The sequence below is a fragment of the Dipodomys merriami genome, unplaced genomic scaffold, assembly GCF_024711535.1.
Source record: "Dipodomys merriami isolate MVZ:Mamm:240054 unplaced genomic scaffold, mDipMer1.0.p SCAF_32, whole genome shotgun sequence".
NCBI lineage: Eukaryota > Metazoa > Chordata > Mammalia > Rodentia > Heteromyidae > Dipodomys > Dipodomys merriami.
In genome coordinates, this window is record NW_027204715.1 from 4,937,422 (window position 1) to 4,959,895 (window position 22,474).

Below are 22,474 nucleotides of genomic sequence, written 5' to 3' on the forward strand. Positions count from 1 at the left end.
GTCAATCGTTCATGTTTCTCTTTCTCAACATTTGGTTTCCTAACACAGCAATCAACCTGCTCTCCTTGGTCTACGTACAACTGAGCAGCAGGAAACATCACTGAGCAATGGTTGAAGTTTTGCGAAAGAAACTTGATTAATATAAGAACTGCTTCTCTTTGATTATTTTAATGGGTAATCCTTTATGGGCTTTAAAGGGTAAATGCCAGGATATCAGCAGCAATTGATTGAATTTTCCCTTGAGACCTTTTGAAATCTTGATCTACCCCATCCTTGCTCTAGAAAAATAAGCAGATGGCTAACGTTGTAGTCTGGCCTAAAGTAACTTTAGTTTGACAGTTTACTGCAGTCAGGTTATGCTCTGTTTATACAGACTTCCTACATCGCCTTTGAGTATAGCTATATAATGCACCTAAAAGCACCTCAAATAAACGACTGCTGTTTTAAGGGAGGAAAGCACCTACACTGAAAACAGAAACATTTTAAAAATAAATATTTAGGAATCACTCAGCCTTGAAATTGCCAGCAATTCAGTACCATCTGTCTTTAGAGAACGCTCCTAGAAGATCCCAAACAATGAAAGGAGGAATGGGGATGCTGGCATGGAAGTTAATTAGATCACCTGCCTGTCAAGAGGGAGCCTGCGGGGAGTTCCATCAGGGCCGGGAGGAGAGGAGGAGAGATGATTTCTCCTTGGGGTTCCTTTATTTACAATTGCTGGCATCCTAGGACTTGAGTGCATTTCAAATTACTTCTCAAAGTTAACATTTCCACCTTAGGTTAAAACTGCTACTGGGAATAAAAGAATGTATTGAAAACAACAGTCGGGGCTGGGGAGGGGGGGCTGGCGAGTGTGGGGGGAGTGTGTGGAGGGGGTTCTTAGCACACAGGAGGCCTGGGGTTCAATCCCCAGGAGGAAGGTGATCAGATGGATGGCCTTTCCTTGGGGCTGGGTGGTATACAGACCTTATTGGTCGCCTGGCCTCTGCTAGCTCACTGCATCACACAAAAATGTGGTCTAGGTTTGGAAATTAAGATGAGAAAAATCTAGGCTCAAAAAATAACAACTAAATGACTGATCACAGAACAAGAAAACGCAGGAGTTGAGAATTTTCCCTGAGTCCCATGAACACCCAAGCCGGGGTTCTCCCGGGGCCTGGGGCTGTTTCTCCTTTGAGGAGCAGCAGTGAAAGGCCATCCTTACTGGGACGTGTTCTCAGTCCTGTCAAAGCCACTGGTTGGCAGCTCAGACGAGGGGCCATCCATTCTACGCCTTGGTCAGGCTGTGTCCTCACACCGGGAGCACAGGCCGGGCCGGGCCGTGACCGCCTTCCCCTGAAGCCCTGTGGAGCCCAGAGGCAGAGGACAAAACCGCGCAGCCGCCACAGAGGGGAGCCAGGTGCCTTTAATTCAGGCGCTCACAATGAGCCCCTCTCCAGGGTCATTTAATCTGAACTGGGGGCACATTCAAAAGTCCTCACACTCCCCATGTTCCCTATGTGTTAAAGGTGTTTGGTTCTCAACCAACACCACGGTGAGAAAGGGGCTGGGCCACAGATGTCACCCAAAAGGCAGGCAGGCCAGATGCCTGTCCCTCTCTGTGCCAGCCGCGCCCCCCACCGGCTGTCGAGACCCCTTCAGGCGGGATCCATGTGTCCAAAGCCCGGCTCTTCGATGCTGGGGATGTCGTTCTTCCGGTAGAAGTCGTTCTGCACGTGGTTCACGCGGCCGTGGTCCCGGTTCAGGGGCTCCACCGGATTGTTGATCCGCTTCCCGTAGACAGAGGAGGACCGCACCCCCACCGTCCTCTCCTGTTCCTAGAGAGGGGGAGCGGCACGTGGGTCAGTCGCCTGCCCTCAGGACGGATGGATGGCCCACGCGTCAGCCTGGTCCCACCCAGGTGGACCTCACCCCAACGCCACACCCAAGTCCCCTCCAGCAGCAGTGGCGAAGCTGCATCCTCTGCTCAGAGCCTTCTGGGGACACCTGAGGGCCTGTGCCAGGTGCCAGCTGCCATCTGATGGCCCTTCTAGTCTAGGTTTGGAGACAATTTCCTTATGTGTTGTTCTGTCCCTGGAGGGTCACTGTCCCTAGGGAAACTGTGACAGCTGGGACTCAGACGATCACTTTAGCTGTCAGAAAGAACTGGACTACTTTTCCTTGTCAAATTCTGCAGCCCCAAACAAAAGGATCCAAACAGGTTATGTACAAAAGACATCAGAGAAGGAAGGACACTATAAAAGTGTAAAGAAAGTTACATGGAGCAACGTGTGTGTTCTCACACACACACATGCATATACATATATGTGATACACATGTGTGCACACAAGGACACACAAGTAACCATGTACATATGCAGACATGTACATGTGTGCATATACTGTGTGCAGACGCTCATTCCTTCCTGCATGTGTGCATATGTGTACACACATCCACAAATATACCCAAACTATTAATGTGTTAACAATTTATTAGGATTCTATCTTAGCTCACCTCCTCACTGATATGAAGTCCCATGCATTTTGCGTGTTCTCGGTCATCACGGTGTAATTTCTGGTTATAACCTGGGCTGTACTTATATGAACAGTCATAGAGAGAAATGATCCCTGTCTGGAAATAAGAAGAGAAAGAGGACCAGGGGTCATGTGGAAGCTGAGCCACTGACGCCTGGGGAGCCAGTGAAGACAGGATTGCTTAATCTCTGGGACTATGTAGGAAGTGGCTGAGGAAGGGCAGCTGCGGTGTGCAGCCCAGAGCTGGAGTGAGCACGATCAGGCCCAGGCCGCTGCAAGGCCAGGACAGACAGCAGGTGTTTGACAACCCTCCTCCACTCCCCGGTGACTTCCTGACAGACCCCGCTCCTGAGCTCTAGCTGCTAGCGTCCACACTTACATAGTAAGAATCTTAGATTTGTCCTGTTGAGTTGCTAGGATGAAATGCCATAGCCTGGGTGGTTTATGCACAACAGAAATGGGTTTCTTCCTCTGGAGGCCGGAAGTTCAGAGTGAAGGTGGTGGATTCCGTGTCTGGTGTGTGCTGGTTGCTCACTTGTGAGTGTGCACACACTCCATCAGGCCTCTCTTATGAGGGCACCAATCCCATCTGTGCGCTTCCACTCTACGACCTGATCATTTCCCCAAATCCCACCTCCCGAGGCCCCGTGTGGAGGGTTAGTTTTCGGTACATGTGGTGGTAATGTTGCAGGGTGTAGGGGCGGGGCCTGGTGGGAGGGCCTCGGGCCATTGGAGCGTGCCAGGGAAGGGACTGGGAGACTCCAATCCTGAGGCTTCTTGCCCCGACATGTACCCCTGCCACTGCTGTCCAGGACACAAAGCAGGGTAGCTAAGGGCGACCCTCACCACAGGGCCGGTGTTCTGTTTCCACTTCCAGCCTCCAAAACTCTGAGCCATCATAAATGGCCTGCATTGGGTATTCTGTCACAGTCATGAAAGATGATTTATATCAACCCTTCCTGGGAGCGAATACAAATGTCAGATACACGTAGGAACATGTTCACATGAAGTATAGGACACACGGCTCACACAGGTACACAGGGTGATGACATGGCTAACGTGGTGTGGTAATTGACAGTGGCACTTAATCCCTGTGGATTGGCGTGCAGCCTCCTCCCTCCTCCCTCCTCCCTCCTCCCTCCCCCCTCCCTCCCTCCTCCCGCCCCCTTCCTCCCTCCCTCCCTCCCTTGCTGGCTTTGAAGGAGAACTTGGACCTTGAATGCAACCTCTCCACCTGTGCTGGAGGAAGACAGCCCCGCTGCTCCTCCAGGCCTTGCGTTTCCTGGGGATGAGCCCCTGGCCAATAAAAATCCATCCAGCACACACAGAGAGAAGCATCAGGTGGCCCACACCAGCCACCAGCCCTGAGGTGGGGGCCCGGCCTGGGGCCCAAGCCGCACATGCTCCAACCTGAAGCGGCCACCTCATCTTCTAGGTTATGCTTCTGTTTTCCACACTTCACTTTGCGCGCATCCCTTCCCGTTCACTCGTGCCGTGAGAGTTTGTGGAGCATCAGAGCCGGGCTCTGCTTTGATTGCAGAGAAGATAGCAGTGGCAGGAATAAATCTCTGCCCTCCTGTGCGGCTGGTAAGGCGTCAAGAGAGAAGCCACAGGGAGCGTGTCGTGGGGAGGGAGCCCCGCGTCACAGTTCACAGACGCTCGTGGGTGGCAGGGGGAGAGCCCTCCATCTTAACCGGGAGGCTGACGTCAGAGCCCTGGTTCCCTTCTCCACACCTGGAGCGTGGCCCCCCCTGGAGCACAGGGAGCTGGCCCCTGGGAGTCTGCTCGTTCCAGCTCTGGGGGGAGGCGGGGGGTCGGTGTGATTCTCTACAGCGGCTTCCTGCCCTGCCCGGAGTGGAGGGAGGTGGAGATCTTGGGTTTCCTCACCTGCATGCGAGGGGCCTTGGCTCGTCTCCTCCAAAGCTGAGGTGAGGCCTGCAGACCCAAGTCTCCCTGGGAACGCAGCTTCCCCGGCCCACCAGCATAGTGCAACACAAATCTAGGGTTTTTTTTTTGTTCTTTAGTGTAACTTTGAGAGATTTAATCAAAACCTCCACAAAGGGCTTGCTTCTGACTCGGCTTTTTCATTTCCCTGGCAGAAATACTGCACAGGGCAGAAGCAGCAGAAGAAGAAAAGTAATTTTAAGGCACCGCTGCACTGAATCTGCTTTGCTGCTGCTGGCACCCCGTTTCCCGGGGGAATTCACTGCCGGAGCCCCCAGGGAGGCCCCCGCCCCGCCCCAAGCTGCTCACATTGTAGCTAGTGGCTTCATGGGCTGTAAACACGGGAGCAGGCTTGAGTGGGAATTCTGGGATTCTCGGGGTCGGGCTGCATTAGAGGACTGAAAGCCACCAGAGGGAGGCTCAGACTGCTACGCTCACTTCTGTCCATCTCCAGCAAGGGGGTGGGGCCCAGGGATGACAGACACAGCTGCCAGGACTCAACGTCCAGTGAGCACCAGCTCTAGTAATCTCTCTCGGGGCATCATAACCCGAGCTGTGTTCACGTCAGGTATCCTACACGTCACCTCACAGCTCTTTATTCGATTAACCCTGCATGTCTTCCACGTGGACGCCTGTGACCCAGACCAATCTGCACAGCTGACAGACAGGGAGGCTGAGAGCTCACCTCCAAGACCACACCCTTCTGCCGCCATCTGCTGCCTCCCCACAGGCCCAAAGCACCAGGAACAAGTGATCATGAATCCCAAAGCCACAGGAGCAAGGACCCAAAGCTCTGAGAGAACCCTGAGTCCAAACCACTATTTTCTCCTTTCAGTTGGATTATCTCAGGTATTTTGTGGCAGCATCAAAAAGCTGACGAGCTCCATGGACCACTGGGAGGGTTTGCATACTCATCAGGTCTTCTGGCTGCTATAACTGTAACATGCCACAGACTGGGTGGCTTCTACAGAACAGGATTTCCTCACAGTCTGGCAATTGGAAATTCCAGCCTCAGGGCATAGCAGATTCAGTGTTGGATGAGGGACTGATTTTCTGGTTGACGGATGGTGACTTGTGTCTCCATATATGGGAAGGGCAAGAGATCCCTCTGCTCTCTTTCTTTGTAACTCCCATTTCTCCTTAGGAATCCTTTATAGAGTACCTCCTAGAGGCCCTGGGCCCTATGCCATTCCATGAATTGGGGAATGAGAAATGTCTACATTTGTGGTCAGACCAAGCATTGACAGAGAGCTAACTCTGCAATGTTGCTGAGCTCCAGTACAGCCTGAAATAATCCACGTGGCCGTAGATTGAGTCTTCAGTGACCCTGTGACTCAGTTTACCTTTTTTATTCTAAATGACCCCTAATCGGAAACTTCTTGGCTCTTTTAGATGTTAACCACCAATGTGTAAAATCTTCGGGGGGGTATCATCCCCATTGGTTCCCAGCTGCTCAAAAGGGCTTGGAAATGTCATTTGCTACTCTTACTGCTCTCAAGATTCTTCACCTGTTAGTATTTTTTACACCACTTTTTTTTCATGCGATATTAAAGGCTCCAAGTCTTGAATTTCTTTGTTGCTCGCTCCAGTTATAAGTGTGCTGAAACTTCCAGAAATCCGCTTTGCATTGATTGGTCCTTCCTCCCCAAGGCAGGCCAGGGATGCCTTAGAGCAGGCCGGGAACTTCTGTGTAAAGGCCCACCCCACGCTGTAATTAATTTGGGTATAGCAGATTGCAGGGATACTCAAAGATACTCAACTCCAGGTGGTAGACAATACCAAATGAATGGCTATGGGGCTGTGTTCTAATAAAACTGTATTGAAACAGGCAGTGGGTCCCATTTGGCCAAGGGGCTTTCCTGTCCTGATCTCCTTCCAAGTGACAGGTCCCTAGTCACTTCACAGATACCTTGTCTCTCTGTCCATGGGTGGGTTTGGTCTCAGGAAATTGAAGTTATTTATCAGACAACTAGAGTTAAGAGTTAACTGGCCCTAGCTGGCTCGGGGCTGCTCATTTGTGCTTGACTGTGCCTGGTCCACAGGACTGTGGGATTCTGCTCTGCTTTTTCTGGGATGCCAGGTACTGAGTCCAGGTGGGCAAATCCTCCAATTCTGTCTGATTCTGAGCGTCAATACTTGCAAGCCTATGCGCCCAGAGTCCTTACTGCAGCTTTTCAAAAACATCATAGCTCTTCATGGCATCAAGGTGATATTTAACAGAATCCTTCAGCATGGTATGTTCTGAGTTTTAAACATGCTCTTCAGAATGCTATGTCCTGAATTTTATATTACATCAAAAAGGCAGATAGATTTTTATAATTCTCAGTAAAACAGCATAGGCTTTAGAACATGGTCTCCTTACTTTGGGGGATCGTGTTTATCCCACGCTGTGCATTAATGCCCTGTTAGTGGTGAACTAGCAGCACTACTTGGAATGCACAGCGTAGTTAATACGTGATTTTTTTCTCTTTTTAACAGTTCTTTTCAAACATACTACTCAAAAGAAGGGAAGGGAGGTGTCTGGTGGATAGGAATCGGGGACCGCAGCCTTAACTCCCACCCCACACCAACACAACCTCAAGCCTACAAGTGCCTGCCAGCGGGAACAAGGTTCCCTCTGCGGCCCTTCCCTACGGTGAACCCGCCCGGCCTCGGCAGGAAGCCCCGCCCCGCCCTGCCCACCACCCCGCCGCGCCCACCCCGGCCGCCCGGCCCACTGCCCGTCCTCGCCCCGCCCACCCCGGCCCGCCCCGCCCACTGCCCGTCCTCGCCCCGCCCCGCCCCGCCCCCTACCCGTCCTCGCCCCGCCCCTCCCCACCCACTGCCCGTCCTCGCCCCGCCCCGCCCGCCCCACCCACTGCCCGTCCTCACCCCGCCCCCGCCGCGCCCCCGCCACGCCCACCTCGGCCCGCCCCCCGCCCCACCCCGCCCCCTACCCGTCCTCGCCCCGCCCCGCCCCGCCCACTGCCCGTCCTCGCCCCGCCCGCCCCACCCACTGCCCGTCCTCGCCCCGCCCCGCCGCGCCCCGCCCCGCCCACCCCGGCCCGCCCCGCCCACTGCCCGTCCTCGCCCCGCCCCCGCCGCGCCCCCGCCACGCCCACCCCGGCTCGCCCCGCCCACTGCCCGTCCTCGCCCCGCCCCGCCCCGCCCACTGCCCGTCCCCGCCCCGCCCCCGCCGCGCCCCCGCCACGCCCACCTCGGCCCGCCGGTTGTAGTAGCTGTGCTCCTTGGGGCCGAGTCTCCGCGGGGGGACGTAGCCCATGGTGGCCTGCGCCGACGTGGGCACCTGCCGGGGTTTGCCGCGCAGTGTGGCGGCCGTGATCTCCTCCTCCTCGTCCTCCTCGGCCATCCCGGCCATCTCGGCCATCCAGGACATCCTGGCCGCCCCGGCCGCCCCCGGGCCCTGGCTGCCCGCCGCTGAGGTCATGTCCCGCGTCCACCTGCGTCTGTCCGCGTCCGCCCGCGTCCACCCGCGTCCGCCCTGTGTCCACCCGCGTCTTCCACGTCCACCCGCGTCCACACCGTTGCCTGGAAACGGCGGCTAGGACGGGGAGGGGGCGGAGCTGAGCGGCCGGGCTGGGCGGGGCCCTGGCCCTGCTCCCCCTCCTCCTTCCCCTCCCTCCCCCTTTCCTCCCCTCCTCCTCCCCCTCCACACCTGGGACAGTCGACCCCCCCTCTTCCTCCTCCTCCTCTCCACCCTCCCTCTTTTCCCCTCTCTCCCTCTGTCCTCTCCCTGCTAGGCCCCGCTGCAGGGGACTGGCCCCATGCCATGCCAGATGCGAATCTCGAATCTCGTCCCCTGGGGCAGGAAGCACCAGCTCAGCCCTGTGACCTCTGGGCAGCCCTGGCCTGAGGGGGGCCACGGGAGCTGGGGTCAGCTCCACAGAGCAGGGAGGGAGCTGGGGTCAGCTCCACGGGGCGGGGGGACGGAGCTGGGGTCAGCTCCACGGGGCGGGGGGACGGAGCTGGGGTCAGCTCCACGGGGCGGGGGACGGAGCTGGGGTCAGCTCCACGGGGCGGGGGACGGAGCTGGGGTCAGCTCCACGGGGCGGGGGACGGAGCTGGGGTCAGCTCCACAAGCTTCTGCCACACCGCCACTCCTTCCTCAGATGAGCAGTGGAGGTGGAGGCACTCACTGGAGTCCAGCAGGCCGGCCCACCCGCTGACCAAGTCTAGGTGGTCAGTACCTTTCAGCACCAGACGTACAAACGGAGACTTTCAAATGACCACTTGATTTTGGCTCATTTTACAGTAACAGTAGCTGTGACTTCATATGATTCCACATGGGGCCAAACCTCTGAACAGTGGCCACGTTAGCAATGAGCACAGTGTCCCTACCACCCTGCAGCGCCCGGCTCCTCGGAGAGCCTCGACCCGGGGCCAGACAGGGACATCCCACCGCGTCAAGAAGACAGAGGGGTGACGGTATCCCACAGGTCTAAAATGGGACAATTTCAGTGATCAAAACACAAAAGGAGTGGGGAAGGGTGGGCAGATGCTGTCATTCTGTGTACGGTACATGTGTAAAAACCGAACTGTGTAACGAGGTAGAGACAGGATGAGAAAAGACGGGGAGGACTACGGAAAGGTGACACTGATCAAGACGCACTGCACTGCTCATACCACCACCGAATAGCAGTAACAGTAATAGTAAACATCACAGCACATCATATCAAAGTTCATGAGCTCCTCATTATCCTAAAACAAGCAAACCAAATCCTCTGGTTCACCAACCCTTATTACTGAAATAAGAAAAACATTCATTCTACATTCTTTTATTTCTGTATAAACTTGATTTTAGGGCACATGAGTGGGTGAGAATTTTTTTCCTTTATAGACAAAAGGATAAAAAGTCGAAGGGATGATAGAGTTAGGAAATCACTTCAGTTTTTAAATTGTTTTTTTTACACCTACTGAAATGACAGATCCAGGTTACAATCAACAGATGCTAAATCTACTGGCGAGGGCGGGGAACAAAAACAATCGCTGCAGGAATCTGCGTAGATGCACGGTGCAGGGTGGATTCAGGAGGCCCGTCCAGAGGAACTTTCATACTAGTCTGAACAACACCAAGAAAAGAGAACAGGAAGGAAAATACAACACACCTCTGATGATGCATTTTTGCTTAGGAAACAGAAGCTGACTGGTGGTAACTCACACCCATAATCCAATATTCAGGAGGCTGGGGTAGGAAGATCATAAGCTCAAGATAAGCCTGGACTATACAGCAAAGATACTAAGAATAAAGAAAAAGAAGGAGGGAGGGTGCAGGTGCGGGGAGGATGAAGAGGAGAGGAATGGGGAGGAGAGAAGAGGAGGGAGGAAGAAAAGAGAAAGAAAACCTAGCTGGACTTAAGGAAGTTTCTGGATGGAGCGTTAACCTCACTAGGAGATACAGCAGACCTGGGAATAGGTCAGAGAACAGCAAACCATGTAAGAATCCTCAGCAGATCAACATCTAATTTCCACAACAATTTACCAGCATGGAAGCTATGCAGCAAGAGTGATGTAAGAGCTAAAATCATGATGTAAGCTTTGTTTCCTGGTTCAGATTATTTTTGAGAGCACACAAGACACTTGGAATGTAGTTCTACTCCAGATATTAAACGATAAGGGAGTATTTATTAATTGTGTTTGTTGCAATAATGGGTGGTTAGGAAAAATGGTCATAAAGGCACATTGAAGTATCTTATTTAGGACAAAATGAAATAATAGTTCGGATTTCTCCAGAAATGGTCCAGCTTAAAAAAAGAAAAAGGGGAAAGACGGATGAAATGTGATTGGAAAATTATGGTAATTTTTCATGCCAAATACGGGGGAGGAGCAGTTCATGGGGATCTATTATACAGCTTTTTGTTTCAACTCTTACATGTACTCAAAAATTTCCATAACAAAAGTTAAAAACCGTAGGATTATTAAGAGATACTATTTCTTGCAAACATCGGAGCCCAAAATATCAGTTCAACCCACAAACTGCGTTACATGCCAGAGACCCTGGGAGTCGTGGAGATTTTTGTTCAAATCTATAAAGACAAAATTCCTCCTGATGGAGCCCCATAGCCAAAGAACAACAACAAAGTGTTTGGTTTTCTGACTCGTACCACAAAGCTTGAAGGAGGGCAGTCAAGCAGCTCAAGAAAGGGATAGGCAACCCAATATCCAACCCACCAACCGTGGGCTCAGCATGCTGGACCGCACTGGTCCCCTCCCTGAGAAGCAGAAGCAAATCCTCGGCCTACCATCAGGGCAAGGTCTTTGTCAGGCATGCCCTCACCTGATTACCTGATCACCTGAGGCTCTGCAGTGGGGCCGGGCACCCAGGCTGCTGCTAGGTAGGAGTCCTCCTCACCCCTCCTGGGGTGTAGAGCCTGGGGTCTGTCCTATTTCACCTGAGTTTGAACAACTTTCTTTTTTTTTTGGAGGGGGGTCCAGTCGTGGGGCCTGAACTCTGGGCCTGGGCGCTGTCCCTCAGCTCTTCAGCTCAAGGCTAGCGCTCTACCACTTGAGCCACAGCGCCACTTCCGGCTTTTTTCTTTTTGCTTATGTGGTGCTGAGGAATCAAACCCAGGGCCTCATGCATGCAAGGCAAGCAATCTACCACTGAGCCACCTTCCCAGCCCCAGTTTGAACAACGTTCTTGGCACCCCGTCCTCAACGCTCACCATTAAGGCAGCTGTCACACACTCCAGGGGTCCCAGGGGTAGACTGAGCAGAGTGAGTGGTTCCTCTCCACCCTCCCGAAAATTGTAAGCATGCCACACAGCAGTGTGACCAGGGTTCCCTGTGAACTCACCACTTCCCAGGCTCCTGAGAATCATAAGCATGCCACACAGCAGTGTGACCAGGGTTCCCTGTGAATTCACCACTACCCAGGTACGGGGCTAACCCACTCACGTGGCCTGTCTCATTTACTACACCACATAACCTCGCAGTGGATCTCGATGTCCAGCTGGGGAGACTGTCAGCCTTGAGATGCTAATTTACCTAGTTACCACCTCGGAGCCATGATCCTTCCTATGTGCAGTCTCCTAGTACCTCTACCTTGTTTTGAGAGAGAATTGGATGCTCGCTGTTTTGCTCAAATACACTCACAATAGAATGAACTCTGCTCCTAGTCTTTCTTCTACACGAATGGTATTTACCAAATAACACCGTCTCCAACAGATCCCTCTTCATTCCAGCACAGCGTGACTCTTCTCTTGTCTAGGCCTGGTTCACTCAAAAGGAAGATAAGAAAAACTGCCTGTTGGTTGCGACACAACTGTCATGAAGCTGCCCACAACCCCTGAGCCCCCACTCACGTGTCCACACGCAGCGCACACGTGTACACACACACACACACACTGCACTCTCTTCTAGGAGGTAGTGTTTAGATCCTCAGTCCTATCAATGTTGCAAACCTTGCTGCCCTCTAGTGGCTGGTTGGAATAATACCACTGCTTTAAGAGATTTTGTAGAATTTTCAAATTCATTGGATGATGGCTGATTCCTAAGCGTCAGCTATTTGGTACTAAGAACTACCAGAGTAGATGCCTGTGCTGGTCCAAGCCCAGACATTAATCATGAAGACTCGGTGTTTTCATGATGGCTTTCTTTCTAAATTGGACAGCTTGACAATTCACTCTTACTGGTGAAACCAGAAATCCTATACCCTTTGGGATGAATTATTTTTATAATACATATATGTGCATTTCCAGGATGGAAAACTGTTTGAAAGGGTGCCAGAATCAAAGCCCGCCTCCCTCCTGGGGCCTGCCTTCCACTGGGCACGGCGGTGGCATGGCACTGCTGCTGGATCAGCCCTCTGCCTTCCAGAGCTCCACTTCCCAATCGCTCCAGAGCTCTTCTCTCAGGACCTCTCAGGACCTCCAGATGCTGGTGGGCATCGAGTCATCACCTTCTCACCACGATTGAAGCTCTCTTGTGTCTAGTGAATGAAGTGGGCAGGGGACAGTGGCATCCCGCTTCATGGGAGGTGTAAATAGGAGGATGGTAGTCCATGGCAGACTAGGGAAAAACACAAGACCCCCCCATCAGAAAAATAACTACACGCAAAAGGTGCTAGGGATGTGGCTCAAGTGGTAGAATGCCCGCATAAGGCTGAGTTTAAACTGTGATACTATCAAACAAAAAAAGGAAGGAAAAATGTTTGCTTCTGATAACCATCAGGGAAAACAAGTCATGAAGCAGCGCTTTCATAACAGCACAAGTGCAAATGTTCCAGGGAGTCTTTTCCTCCAGGTTTGTGTAATGGATCTCGGGGCTAGAGTTAGGTTTGTGTCTAAACTGTAGGCTGCTAACCTGCACAGGGTTGTTTCACAGCAAAGATGAGCTGACTGTGGGAAAGATCAACAGTTCAAGAATATAGCAGGCAGGGTCAGGGTGCAAAAGGAAACTAGCACCCACGGAAGACAGCAGATGGCATGAGATTTCAGCAGCAAGGGAGGGTAAGAGGACTTTGAGGCTTGGCACAATCCAGAGAAGAGCTGGTGTTCAGACAGACGTCAACTTTGTAGAGCCTAATTGCTGTGAAAGAATGTGACTCAACTAATTTCCCAGATTTCAGAGAGATGTGAGGATCAAGCCCAACACTGAGTGACTGTCGAGGTCACCCAGGAAGATGGACATGTAGAGTCCATGGCACCTTCTGTCCACATCCGCCTTTGCTCGCTCTAACCAAGGTATACCGCTCCTTCAGGTGACAGCGTATGGTCCCCACCCCACCGACGGCTCGTCACAGTGAAGTCACCAACAGCAAAGCGTGATGGACAAACACTCAAATGCTGTGCGCCCTTCTTCCCTATGCAAGGTTCGTCTCTGGGTGCTTTATCCATGCCCACCCATTACAGGCTCGATGGTCTAGTCCCTGGTGTGTGACTGGGATCTGATTGGAACACAGAGGCTTTGCAGATTTAACTAATCAACTTGAGAGTCTGAAGGGGAGCCTTCATCCAACATGGCTGGCATCTCCATAAGAGGATGTGGAAAAAAAAACACTAGAATAGCATGGGAAGAAGACAGACACTGAAGAACAGTATGTGACCGGGACTCCATGTGAAGGACAGACACAAAGGATGCCACAGAAGAAGGGACATGCACACAGAAAAGGAAGCTGGCCACGGAAAGATGGAGACTGGTTAGTGACACTCCCACCCCCAGGCCACGAGAAGCCAGAAGCGGGCAGTGGTGATGGCCGAGAGCCGTCCAGGGCGCCGGGCCAACACCTTGACAGTAGCCCCAGCGGCCTGAGACACAAACTTGCTATTGTGTGGGAGCTGCTGCGAGAGGCTGCCGCACAAGCCCACGGTCAGCCCACCCAGGCCACAGGATTCCTGCGCTGAGATGCTTGGCTACAAGATGCTGTGGCTTCTCAGGGTCAAATTCAAGTCGCACGTTCACCACTATGATGAATTAAGTCATCTGAGCCAGCCCAGTCATCTGCACAATGGACGCAATCTCTAAGTCAGAGCATGGGGGGGGAAGAGATCGAGCTCTCTCTACCAGTCTGCCTTGGTCCTCATTCTCTGTACCTTTAACCAGATGAAATGGAACAATGCTGAATCTGAATGCACTAACCTGTAATTCATTGAGTTTATATGCTTCCTCCATACACCTCTAGAAACCCCAGCCTAAAGGAACTAGCTTGATTTCTTCATGCCTTTACCAAGAAACAAAAACCAAATAAAAAACCCACAGTTCCTATATTAATATATCTTGTTATTCCCACATGATTATCTCTTTATAAAGAACCATAGAATCTACTTTCCATTATTCTTTCTCCTTATCTACCAACTAAAAATAGAAGAAATGAAGAAATATTTTCCTTATATTTATTAGAAAACACAGGTCTCAGATTTATTACATTTCTTTATTATATACTCGATCCATTTGTTTGATGTGCAAAAAGTATCCATGATACTCACATTAAAATAGAATTTTATATCTGCCCCTAGTAAATGTATACATGCTATAAGATCAGATCAGCGGTCTCTACATACTCTATAACGAGGCTAATTCACCATTAAACCATGTCTTTTAAAGACACAAGTTCTTTGGGCTGGGCAGAGTGGCTCATATCTGTATTCTCATGAGAGGCAGAGGAAGTGGATGACAGTTTGAGTCAGGCTGGGCAAAAAGGAGACTATATTTAAAAGAGCAACCTGGGCATGACAGCAAATGCCTGTAATCCCAGCTGCATAGAAGGCAGAGGTAGGAGAACAAAGGCCTTACGTGAGCATTTACAGGCCAATGATAGAATGCCTGCCTAGCAAGCATGAAGCTTCAGGTCAAACCTTAATACAAAACAAAGAGAAAGTTGGTGCCCGTGGCTCACGTCCGTAATCCTAGCTATGCAGAAGACTAAGATCTGAGGATTGCAGTTCAAAGCCTGCCCAGGCAGCAAAGTCCATGAAACTCTTCTCTCCAACTAATCAGCAAAAAGCTGGAAATGGAGCTGTGGCTCAAGTGGTACAGTGTCAAGGAAAGCACCCAAGACCTGAGTTCAAGCCCCAGGACCAGCACAAAAACAAACAACAAAAACCCCACAAATTCTTTCACTCTGAGTCCTTCCTGTTACCACTTAATAGCAGAATTTTGGGCAAATATTTTCCTTTGTAAATATTCCACCACCTCCAGTCTGGACTTCAGCATCTCCATGTCATGGCACGGGATCTGCAAAGGGAGAAGAGAAAACCCATCACAGCCTCCACCGCCACAGCCCCCGGTGCTCCGGAGCGCCCCACCTAATTCCTCACACCCCTCCCAGCACAGAGGAGGCCGAGGAGGGCAGAGGTCACATCTGGCTTTGGCCTCCTAGAACAGGGCTCGCCCCATAGGTGAGTGGATTTCCCAGTTAGGGTGGACTGCACCCCTTCTTAACCAGCTGTGAGTCCGATATGCAGTAACTACAACCAGAACTTGGCGATTCCCTACTGACAGGGAACTTGAGCTGGCAGGTGAAGGGTCACCATGATGCAGATACTCAGGGGATGGAAAAACAGCGGGGCAGACACAGCAAGGAGGGAGAGAGAAAGGGGGAGGGAAGCGAGAGATGGGAAGGGCGGAGTAGAGAGGAATAAGAAAGGGGAGAGTCGGAGGGGAAGGGAGAGAGGAGGGAGGAGGGGTGAGAATGAAGGGAATGGGACAGTGGAGAGCTGGGGGTGGAGGCAGAAGACAGCAGAGCATGGAGCTGCGAAGCCCTCGAGTAGGCAGACAACGCCAGCGAGGTGTTGAAAACAACTTGAACATGCTTAGATGCAAACCTAACTGACAACTCACTTGGGCCTTTTCTTGTGAGAGAAACACAACTCAGATATGACCAATCAGTAGAACTTTGTTCATTATAAAACCAAGGACTCTCCATCAAGACTTATCAAGTAAGGTGACAGTAACCAACTCTGCTTGACTGTCTTTGTCCTGCCCTTCTATTTGCTTGGGGGGAGGAAGGGGGGCAAAGACTCTTATTTTGCATTGCCTGATGCACAAACTGCCATTTGCTCAAATCAGCTCTTTTAAGATTTTATTATAACTTGGAGTACTTACTGGTAAACTAGAAAAAGCAAATGTGAATTAAGACTTTTTTGGAGAAAAAAGGCAACATCATACCTGAACAACTTGGTAGCCAAGTAACTGTAGGTGTCTCTGCTTAATCGCTTCTTTTCCTAGTAGGTGTTTGCTGTCAGAGCAAAATCTTTTTGGACCATCAATGCACAGTGCTACCCTGAGGAAGCGCAAGGAAGAAACATGTCTGACAAAAAGTGTATTCCTGTGTGCCAACACTATTTAAAACAAACCGCAGACTGCCCTTTAATGTGTTGAAAATCATTTAATGCTACTATCTTAAGTCTATAAAACACTCGAGGACTTTACAAATATAATGTGCAAGAAGCAGCGTTCTAATTTTCTAGAATCATGTCTTTTTTGCTTTCAACTTTTCAAGAATAAAAATGTCAGTTTATTCTTTGCCAAGTTCTTACCTTTTATGGACCTCCTCATCAGCTGTGAACGGCAACGCAAATCCTTCCTCATCTAACTTAATTTCAACATCTGGTGAGAGAGAAGGAGCAATGCCTTGAGTACCAGGCCACAAACACCACCTCCCGCATCCCTTGTCCTGGCTGCACTCCTTCCACCCTGCATCGCAGCAATGGGCTGAGGCTGCAAAGTAACCGCCACAAACAACAGCGAGGGGTCCACCTTCACAGGTGCTGGCATCAAGCGAGTCAGCCATCAGTCCAGGCTCAGTTGCGCAAAGTGGGGTCCCAAGCAATCTTAGGTAGGACGAGAACCACCTACACCTTGCCTTCCTCCATGCCCAGGCCCAGTGTCAGAGGGAGGCAAGCTCTCAGGCGACTGAACACTTTCAGCTCCAGCATATGACGCCTCGTCCCACACCCCGATATGAGTGCCTCCAGCCGCCCCCCCAACCCCACCCCACCACGCTTCGGCTCATGTACTGCCATTCCTTCTGTAGAAAGAGCCCATTAAGGAGAAGAGTTAGATGCCGTCACATGAAGCCTGTGAACTGCTGTCCTTAATGAAGTGATTCTTTGACTCGACTGTGAAGAACAGGAAAGGCAGATGGACTTGGACTCCAGCAAGTGCTGCCCAATGGACAGCCTGTGCCCGGAGATGGTGATACCCAGGCCTCCAGCCCAGCAGGCACCAGCCACGTGTGGCCACTGCATACCAGAAATGGGGCTCGTGCACACGAGGAGCTGAACTTCCAATTTTTAACTTTCTGTTTAAAGAGCCCCTTAGTGATGGCTCCTGAATCCTGACAATCCAGGTCTTAACTCTAACGGCAGCGAATGATGACGGAGCAGTGCTGGCCATGCTCCAAGTGTCAGATTTCACCCCATCCTTCAGCAAGACCCGGGACGTCACCGCTTTTTATTTTGAGATGAAGAGGCAAACAGAAAAAGGTTAAAATATTCTACCCACATCAGCTACATAAACGAGACTTAAAATGATACAGTCTTGCCACGATAACTCTGCCATTCACCACTGCTTCAGCTTGTCTTAAGGTAAGGGAAGATCCATTTTGCATTTTCAGAGACCACTGGCTACTAAGTCCTGTAGGTCACCAAAAGAAGCCACAACTCTTCAGATCAAAACAAAATTCCCACTCAACTTACCTATGGTGTAACAGTAAGGTGTCAACACTTTTGAAGCGAAATACAATCTTGACCCTAAAAGGTCAATCAGTCCCATCATCACGGACTTATAAAGAGGAAAATCCATCGGGGTCTCCAGGGAGCAGCAGGGAGTTAAAAATGATTTCACTTGATACCTAGGAAGAAGTTTCGGACCCTAAAATTCATACATGAAAACATGAAAAATAAGATTGAAATAAAGAACTGAAGGTTACATGGGTAAAAAACATCTGGCACAAGCTTACTTTACAAGCAAAACCACTCTCTATAGCTATGGGCAAGTACTTTTCCCAATATGACAGTGCATAAGATAGTTATAGTTCAAAAATATCTTGTAAACATGTTTGAAAAGTAGTCTCCATACACAGAGAGAGAAAGAAGGGAGTTAAAGACAGAGGAGAGGAAGAGAACACAGCATTGTCCAAAACTGAATTCTTATAATTGCTTCAAGGGCCTTAATTATTCTCCACCAAAATTCTTAAGAGTGAAAAAATGGGATAAATATGGCATTTCAATTTAGAAAAGGTAGTGATGAAATAAACAGTGCTAGCAAACTGGTCTTTTAACTGGAAAACAGCCAAGTTCAATTAACATCCATCACAGCGTAAAACAAATCCTGGGTGGCATAAGACAAGTTCTATAGTTAATTCATTCTGTTCTTGAAAATTGGTGCAAGATAGATTCTGAGTGTGTTCACCATGAAAAGAAAAACAAACTCTGAGATAATGCATGTTGATATATACTGTGGAATGGCCAACTATGCATTTATTTAAGAACAACATGAACAAGATGCACATAATTTTGTTTTAAAATACCTGAAAGATTTCCTCCAGTGTTGAATAGCCTAAATGGTGGTGACAGAAAAACCCAGAGGACACAAAGGCAGAGCTCACTAGAAAAACTAAAACTTCCAATATGTCATCAACAAGAGTAACTTAAAACATAGTACTTTTACATAATCACCTGTTCCACTCCAAGCGAACAAGTAGAGAGTGTTTGTGTATCTGGGTACACCTGAGAATTGCTCGCTCGGAGACAACAGTGGTGTCTCTCCAGTCTTAGACCCTCTTCCCAATCACAGAGCCCCTCTCTGTGCTCAGGAGAGGATGGAGGACAGACAGGGGATGCTGAGCCTCGGCAGCGACATCTCAAGCTCAACAAGGCGTGTGCGGCTATAAGGACAAGTCTTTACAGTGCTATAAGGAAGAGCAAACTCTACCTACACTAAGCTGCCCGAGAAAAGTCAAAACTCTGGCTTGGATTCAAAAATGCACTCAGAAACCATGTAGGATGTGTTTGGAATGGAGAGTCATGCTTTGGTAACGAATGGCTACGGGAAGTGCTCAGGCCTTTGAACTCCTCAGAGGATCTGGGAACGTGGCACTCACATGCAACGTGGTAGTTGATGAACAAAATGGATCTTTCCAGAAGAACACAGAAATGCGACTATTATCAAAGAAAAGGCTGTGTAGAGACAACTGACTCCAAGTAAATGAGAAAGTTCTGTCTTGTGAGAAGATCACTTAGCCAGATCAAAAGTGAAAGAAATGAAGAATTTCAAGAACAAAAGAAAACCAGCCAAGCCACACTCCTCCCCACCCTAGGGAAAAAAAGCCACACCACTGGGGCTCCTGTTTTCTACCTTATAGAAAGGGCACTCTAGGACGGAGGTCATGAAAAGCTGGGTCAGCCGGGCCAGACTCAATCTGTCCAGGTACAATTGTCCACCTGAAAGACAAAGCACCTGCCACTGCTCAGTCCGATCAAGCAGAAGGACAGAGGGAACAGCAGCACGACGCATGGCAACATATTCCCCCAGGCAACAGGCCTCTTCCGTGATACCGGAAACACCCATGTTAGAACCCTGCATCTTCTTCACTGACCGACTTCCCAAAATTCAAGCTCCCAGTCACAAAATATATATGAAAAGTGATGATGTTAACTCTGGAGTTGATCACATCTGGTGGCCTTGAACAAAATGAACCACACACCTCTTTTAAAATGGTGATAGTTGGGGCGAATGATGAAAGGGGTGACACTAATCAAGATGCATTGTACTCGCACACTGCCAAGTTGAATTCAAACCCCTTGAACAACCACATAAGAAAATAAGTAAAATAAGTAGAAAATAAGTAAAAATATACTAAAAAAGAAAATAAACAGATTACAGTTGCTCACTGGTCAGAGGCTCTGTCCATCATGCTGGTTCTTCCCACCAGAAGCACCGTGCACCACGGGAATGCCATCTATCTCTGCTAGGGCTCCAGTTTGGTTTCCTCCTTGCATCCAATGTCCCAGAATCCTCTCGATGCCCTTATCCTAGCACCAATCACTTATGATTGCCAATCATTCCAGAAGAAAAACTAAAGGCAGATCATCACTCAACATAAATGAGACCTATGACTGAAAACATCCCACGTTCAAAAAACAAAAAAGGTGAAATCTTTTTTCCAGTGGTCAAGTCATAATCAACTTACCTTGGAGCTGTTGAAGAAAAATGGGGCTGAAAAGTCGGGCCAAGAAGTTGACTGGATGGCATTCTATGAGAGAACACGAGTGCAGAAGTCTCAACAGTGTTTTGGGTGGAAAAGAACTGAAATGAGTGGACAGCACATTTTCCAGCTTTGTAAATAAAGCAGTGGCGTTTGGCGGCAGATAATTGAGTTTTCCAAATGGTTCAATTAGTTCAGCAATCTGAATAGGTGAAAATTTCTCTGACTGGCAAACAAAACTTTCTGCCACTGCATTGAGAATAGGTTTTGAAAGAATCAGTTTTATACTGCAGTATTCCATCACTGTGCTGGTGACCGCAGGATCCAGCGTGAGGCAGAGCGAAGCTATGTGTTGCTCTAGGGCTCTCATAAAAAACCTGTCATAGTGTCCAAAGTATATGAAGGCCTCCAAGACCTTTCTGAGCTCTTCATTTGTGAAATACGGAATGTACCGAACAACAGATTTGCCCAGTTTTATAACCAGAGGCATTGCCTGTGTTTGATCAAGAACTACGAGCGCAGTGAGTATTTGACTGATTGATTTAGGACTCAGATGGGAAACTATGGAAGGAGCAAAGTTGTTTATTGCATTTAAAAATGTTTGATGTTGGTCTGCTTTTTCAGGACATGCCTGCAGTATTCTGTAGATGGCCACAGTATCCTCTGGAGTAAATGTTTCCAATTTTTCCCCCTGCAGTTGGCATAAAATCAGTTCAAGCATCATGCAAGCTGCACCTTGTAGTCTAATCAAACTTTCTCCAAGAATACAAAGATTGTGGCTTTCCAGGCCACCTCTTCTGAGACGATTGTGGCATTCTGCCACCAAATTTATTATGAGGCGACTCTGAGGATCTACGTGCAGCAGAATGAGCGCTCGCAGGCCAGTCACCAAGGCTGCGTTGGACAGGTCCGAGGGTGCTCGCTCAAACCGGAAGCACAGAGCTTGGAAGGCACTATGCTCTAGGATTTCTTTGGGCAGCCTTTGATCACTTGGCCTTTTTTCCACTTCACAAATGCGCTGCAAAGCTGCAGCGGCCAGAGTGTCGGGCAGTGTTTCCAGTGCGTTCACGACGCCTAACAGCTCTTCTGAGGAGGTGCAGCTGTTCAGTCTCCTGCAGAATGCCTTTTCGTTCTCCTTTTTAAGATCCCGTTTCAGCGCGTCCCAGTAGCGCACCGGCGAGAGCACCCGCTCGCCAGCGGGCTGCAGGTCCTTGCCATTTTCCGAATGGAATTTCTTACAGAGAGCATGATGGAACCGGACCCTGGAAGGCCCAGGTTGTAGTAGCGAGCAGAGCCAAAGATGCCGGGAATCCAGGGGGACCGCAGGGCCAGGATTTGCCGGCTGGTGGTTCCTCGCAGCAGCAGCAGCCAGAGCTCCAGAGCCCCGAAAACTAGACGGAGGAGGAAAGCTCCTGCGTAGAGCGATCAAAGCCATGCCATCGTCAGATCCTCGACTCTTCTAGATTCACCGATAAAAGAAAAAGAAAAAAAAAAACACCTCGTGGTAAAAGACAACAGAGACAGGACGTACTTGTACCCGCAAGGATCAATACAACTTTTCCCGCCAACCGGTCCCCACCTCCCACTCCGAAGATCCCCAGCGGGTCGCGCCGGGGTCCTCGCCCAGGGGCTCCGTGAAAACACCGCGGCTCCCCGGTCCCGTTTACGGCAAAGAGGGACTCAGGCGAGGAGGAACTGCGTCCAGAGGCAGGGCGGAGACCAGGCCGGCAGGCTCGCTCCCCACCCCCGGCCGAGGAGGTCCCGGGCTTGAACGCGGCTCCTGGGCGGCGCCCCGAGCTTTGCTTTTCCATCCTGTGATCTCGAGACTAGAACTTTCCCGCAGTGTTTCATTCCCCGGGAAGGGCGAGGCCGGCAGGAGGTCGGCCGGTCGGGGAGGCTCGGCTTAGGAAGGACGAGGTCCCCCGTGGCCCGTGGGGGAAAGGAGCCGCGCGAACACGCGCAGCCCCCGAGCCTGGGCGCGGAGGCGGGACGCCCGCGGCCGGCGGCCCGCGGGGGACTTGGGACCCCGGTGTGCGAGACCCCGGGGCCGCGTCCTCTGGGAATGAAGGAGCTCCACGGGCCTGCGACCCCGGCCCGGCCCGCGCCCCTCCCCCGGCCGCCCCCCACGGTCCCCGCAACCGGGCCGCCCGCCGGCCCCGGAGGCGCGCGGGTCAGCGAGGAAAGCCCGGGCGAACTTACCGCGCTGCGCACGCGAGACGCCCGGTCCAAAGCGCAGGTTACTGAGCCTCGGGAGCTTCCGTAGTGGGGGGGTGGGTAGGAAAGGTAGAATACTGACCAATCAGGAGCAGCTCGGCTCCAGGGACACGCCCAGGTACCGCCCATATCCGGCGCTCCGTGATTGGTCCAGGTT

General features: G+C 50.8%; 2 protein-coding genes across 3 annotated transcripts; both read right to left on the minus strand.

Moving 5' to 3' along the window:
• Positions 1-210: 210 nt before the first annotated feature.
• On the minus strand, positions 211-7,974 carry Cfap90 (cilia and flagella associated protein 90). The gene is made up of 3 exons (XM_070042071.1): positions 7,654-7,974; positions 2,494-2,610; positions 211-1,817 (listed from the first exon to the last, which is right to left on the minus strand). The coding sequence occupies exons 1-3, from the start codon at positions 7,882-7,884 to the stop codon at positions 1,638-1,640; spliced, it is 528 nt and encodes a 175-aa protein (XP_069898172.1). The 5' UTR covers positions 7,885-7,974; the 3' UTR covers positions 211-1,637.
• A 6,299-nt stretch (positions 7,975-14,273) lies between these two features.
• Positions 14,274-22,357, minus strand: Fastkd3 (FAST kinase domains 3). 2 transcript variants are annotated; one of them, XM_070042165.1, is made up of 7 exons: positions 22,303-22,357; positions 20,089-21,562; positions 19,254-19,339; positions 17,594-17,768; positions 16,433-16,502; positions 16,062-16,176; positions 14,274-15,128 (listed from the first exon to the last, which is right to left on the minus strand). In XM_070042165.1, the coding sequence occupies exons 2-7, from the start codon at positions 21,536-21,538 to the stop codon at positions 15,030-15,032; spliced, it is 1,995 nt and encodes a 664-aa protein (XP_069898266.1). In that variant the 5' UTR covers positions 21,539-21,562; positions 22,303-22,357; the 3' UTR covers positions 14,274-15,029. The 2 variants fall into 2 exon arrangements, with proteins under 2 accessions (XP_069898266.1, XP_069898267.1); XM_070042166.1 differs by lacking the exon at positions 22,303-22,357 and adding an exon at positions 21,683-22,009.
• Between the last annotated feature and the right edge of the window lie 117 nt (positions 22,358-22,474).

What these genes read in the sequence shown, in the direction of transcription:
- Cfap90 (XM_070042071.1), bottom strand. Translation starts at nt 7,884, where the DNA reads ATGACCTCAGCGGCGGGCAGCCAGGGCCCGGGGGCGGCCGGGGCGGCC. An exon ending in ACTACAACCGGCGGGCCGAG is followed by an intron (nt 2,611 to 7,653) that starts GTGGGCGTGGCG and finishes TCTTATTTCCAG; the next exon opens with ACAGGGATCATTTCTCTCTA. An exon ending in GACTTCATATCAGTGAGGAG is followed by an intron (nt 1,818 to 2,493) that starts GTGAGCTAAGAT and finishes CCCCCTCTCTAG; the next exon opens with GAACAGGAGAGGACGGTGGG.
- Fastkd3 (XM_070042165.1), bottom strand. Translation starts at nt 21,538, where the DNA reads ATGGCTTTGATCGCTCTACGCAGGAGCTTTCCTCCTCCGTCTAGTTTT. An exon ending in TAGAGTGCCCTTTCTATAAG is followed by an intron (nt 17,769 to 19,253) that starts GTAGAAAACAGG and finishes TATGAATTTTAG; the next exon opens with GGTCCGAAACTTCTTCCTAG. An exon ending in ACCTTACTGTTACACCATAG is followed by an intron (nt 16,503 to 17,593) that starts GTAAGTTGAGTG and finishes CTCTCTCACCAG; the next exon opens with ATGTTGAAATTAAGTTAGAT.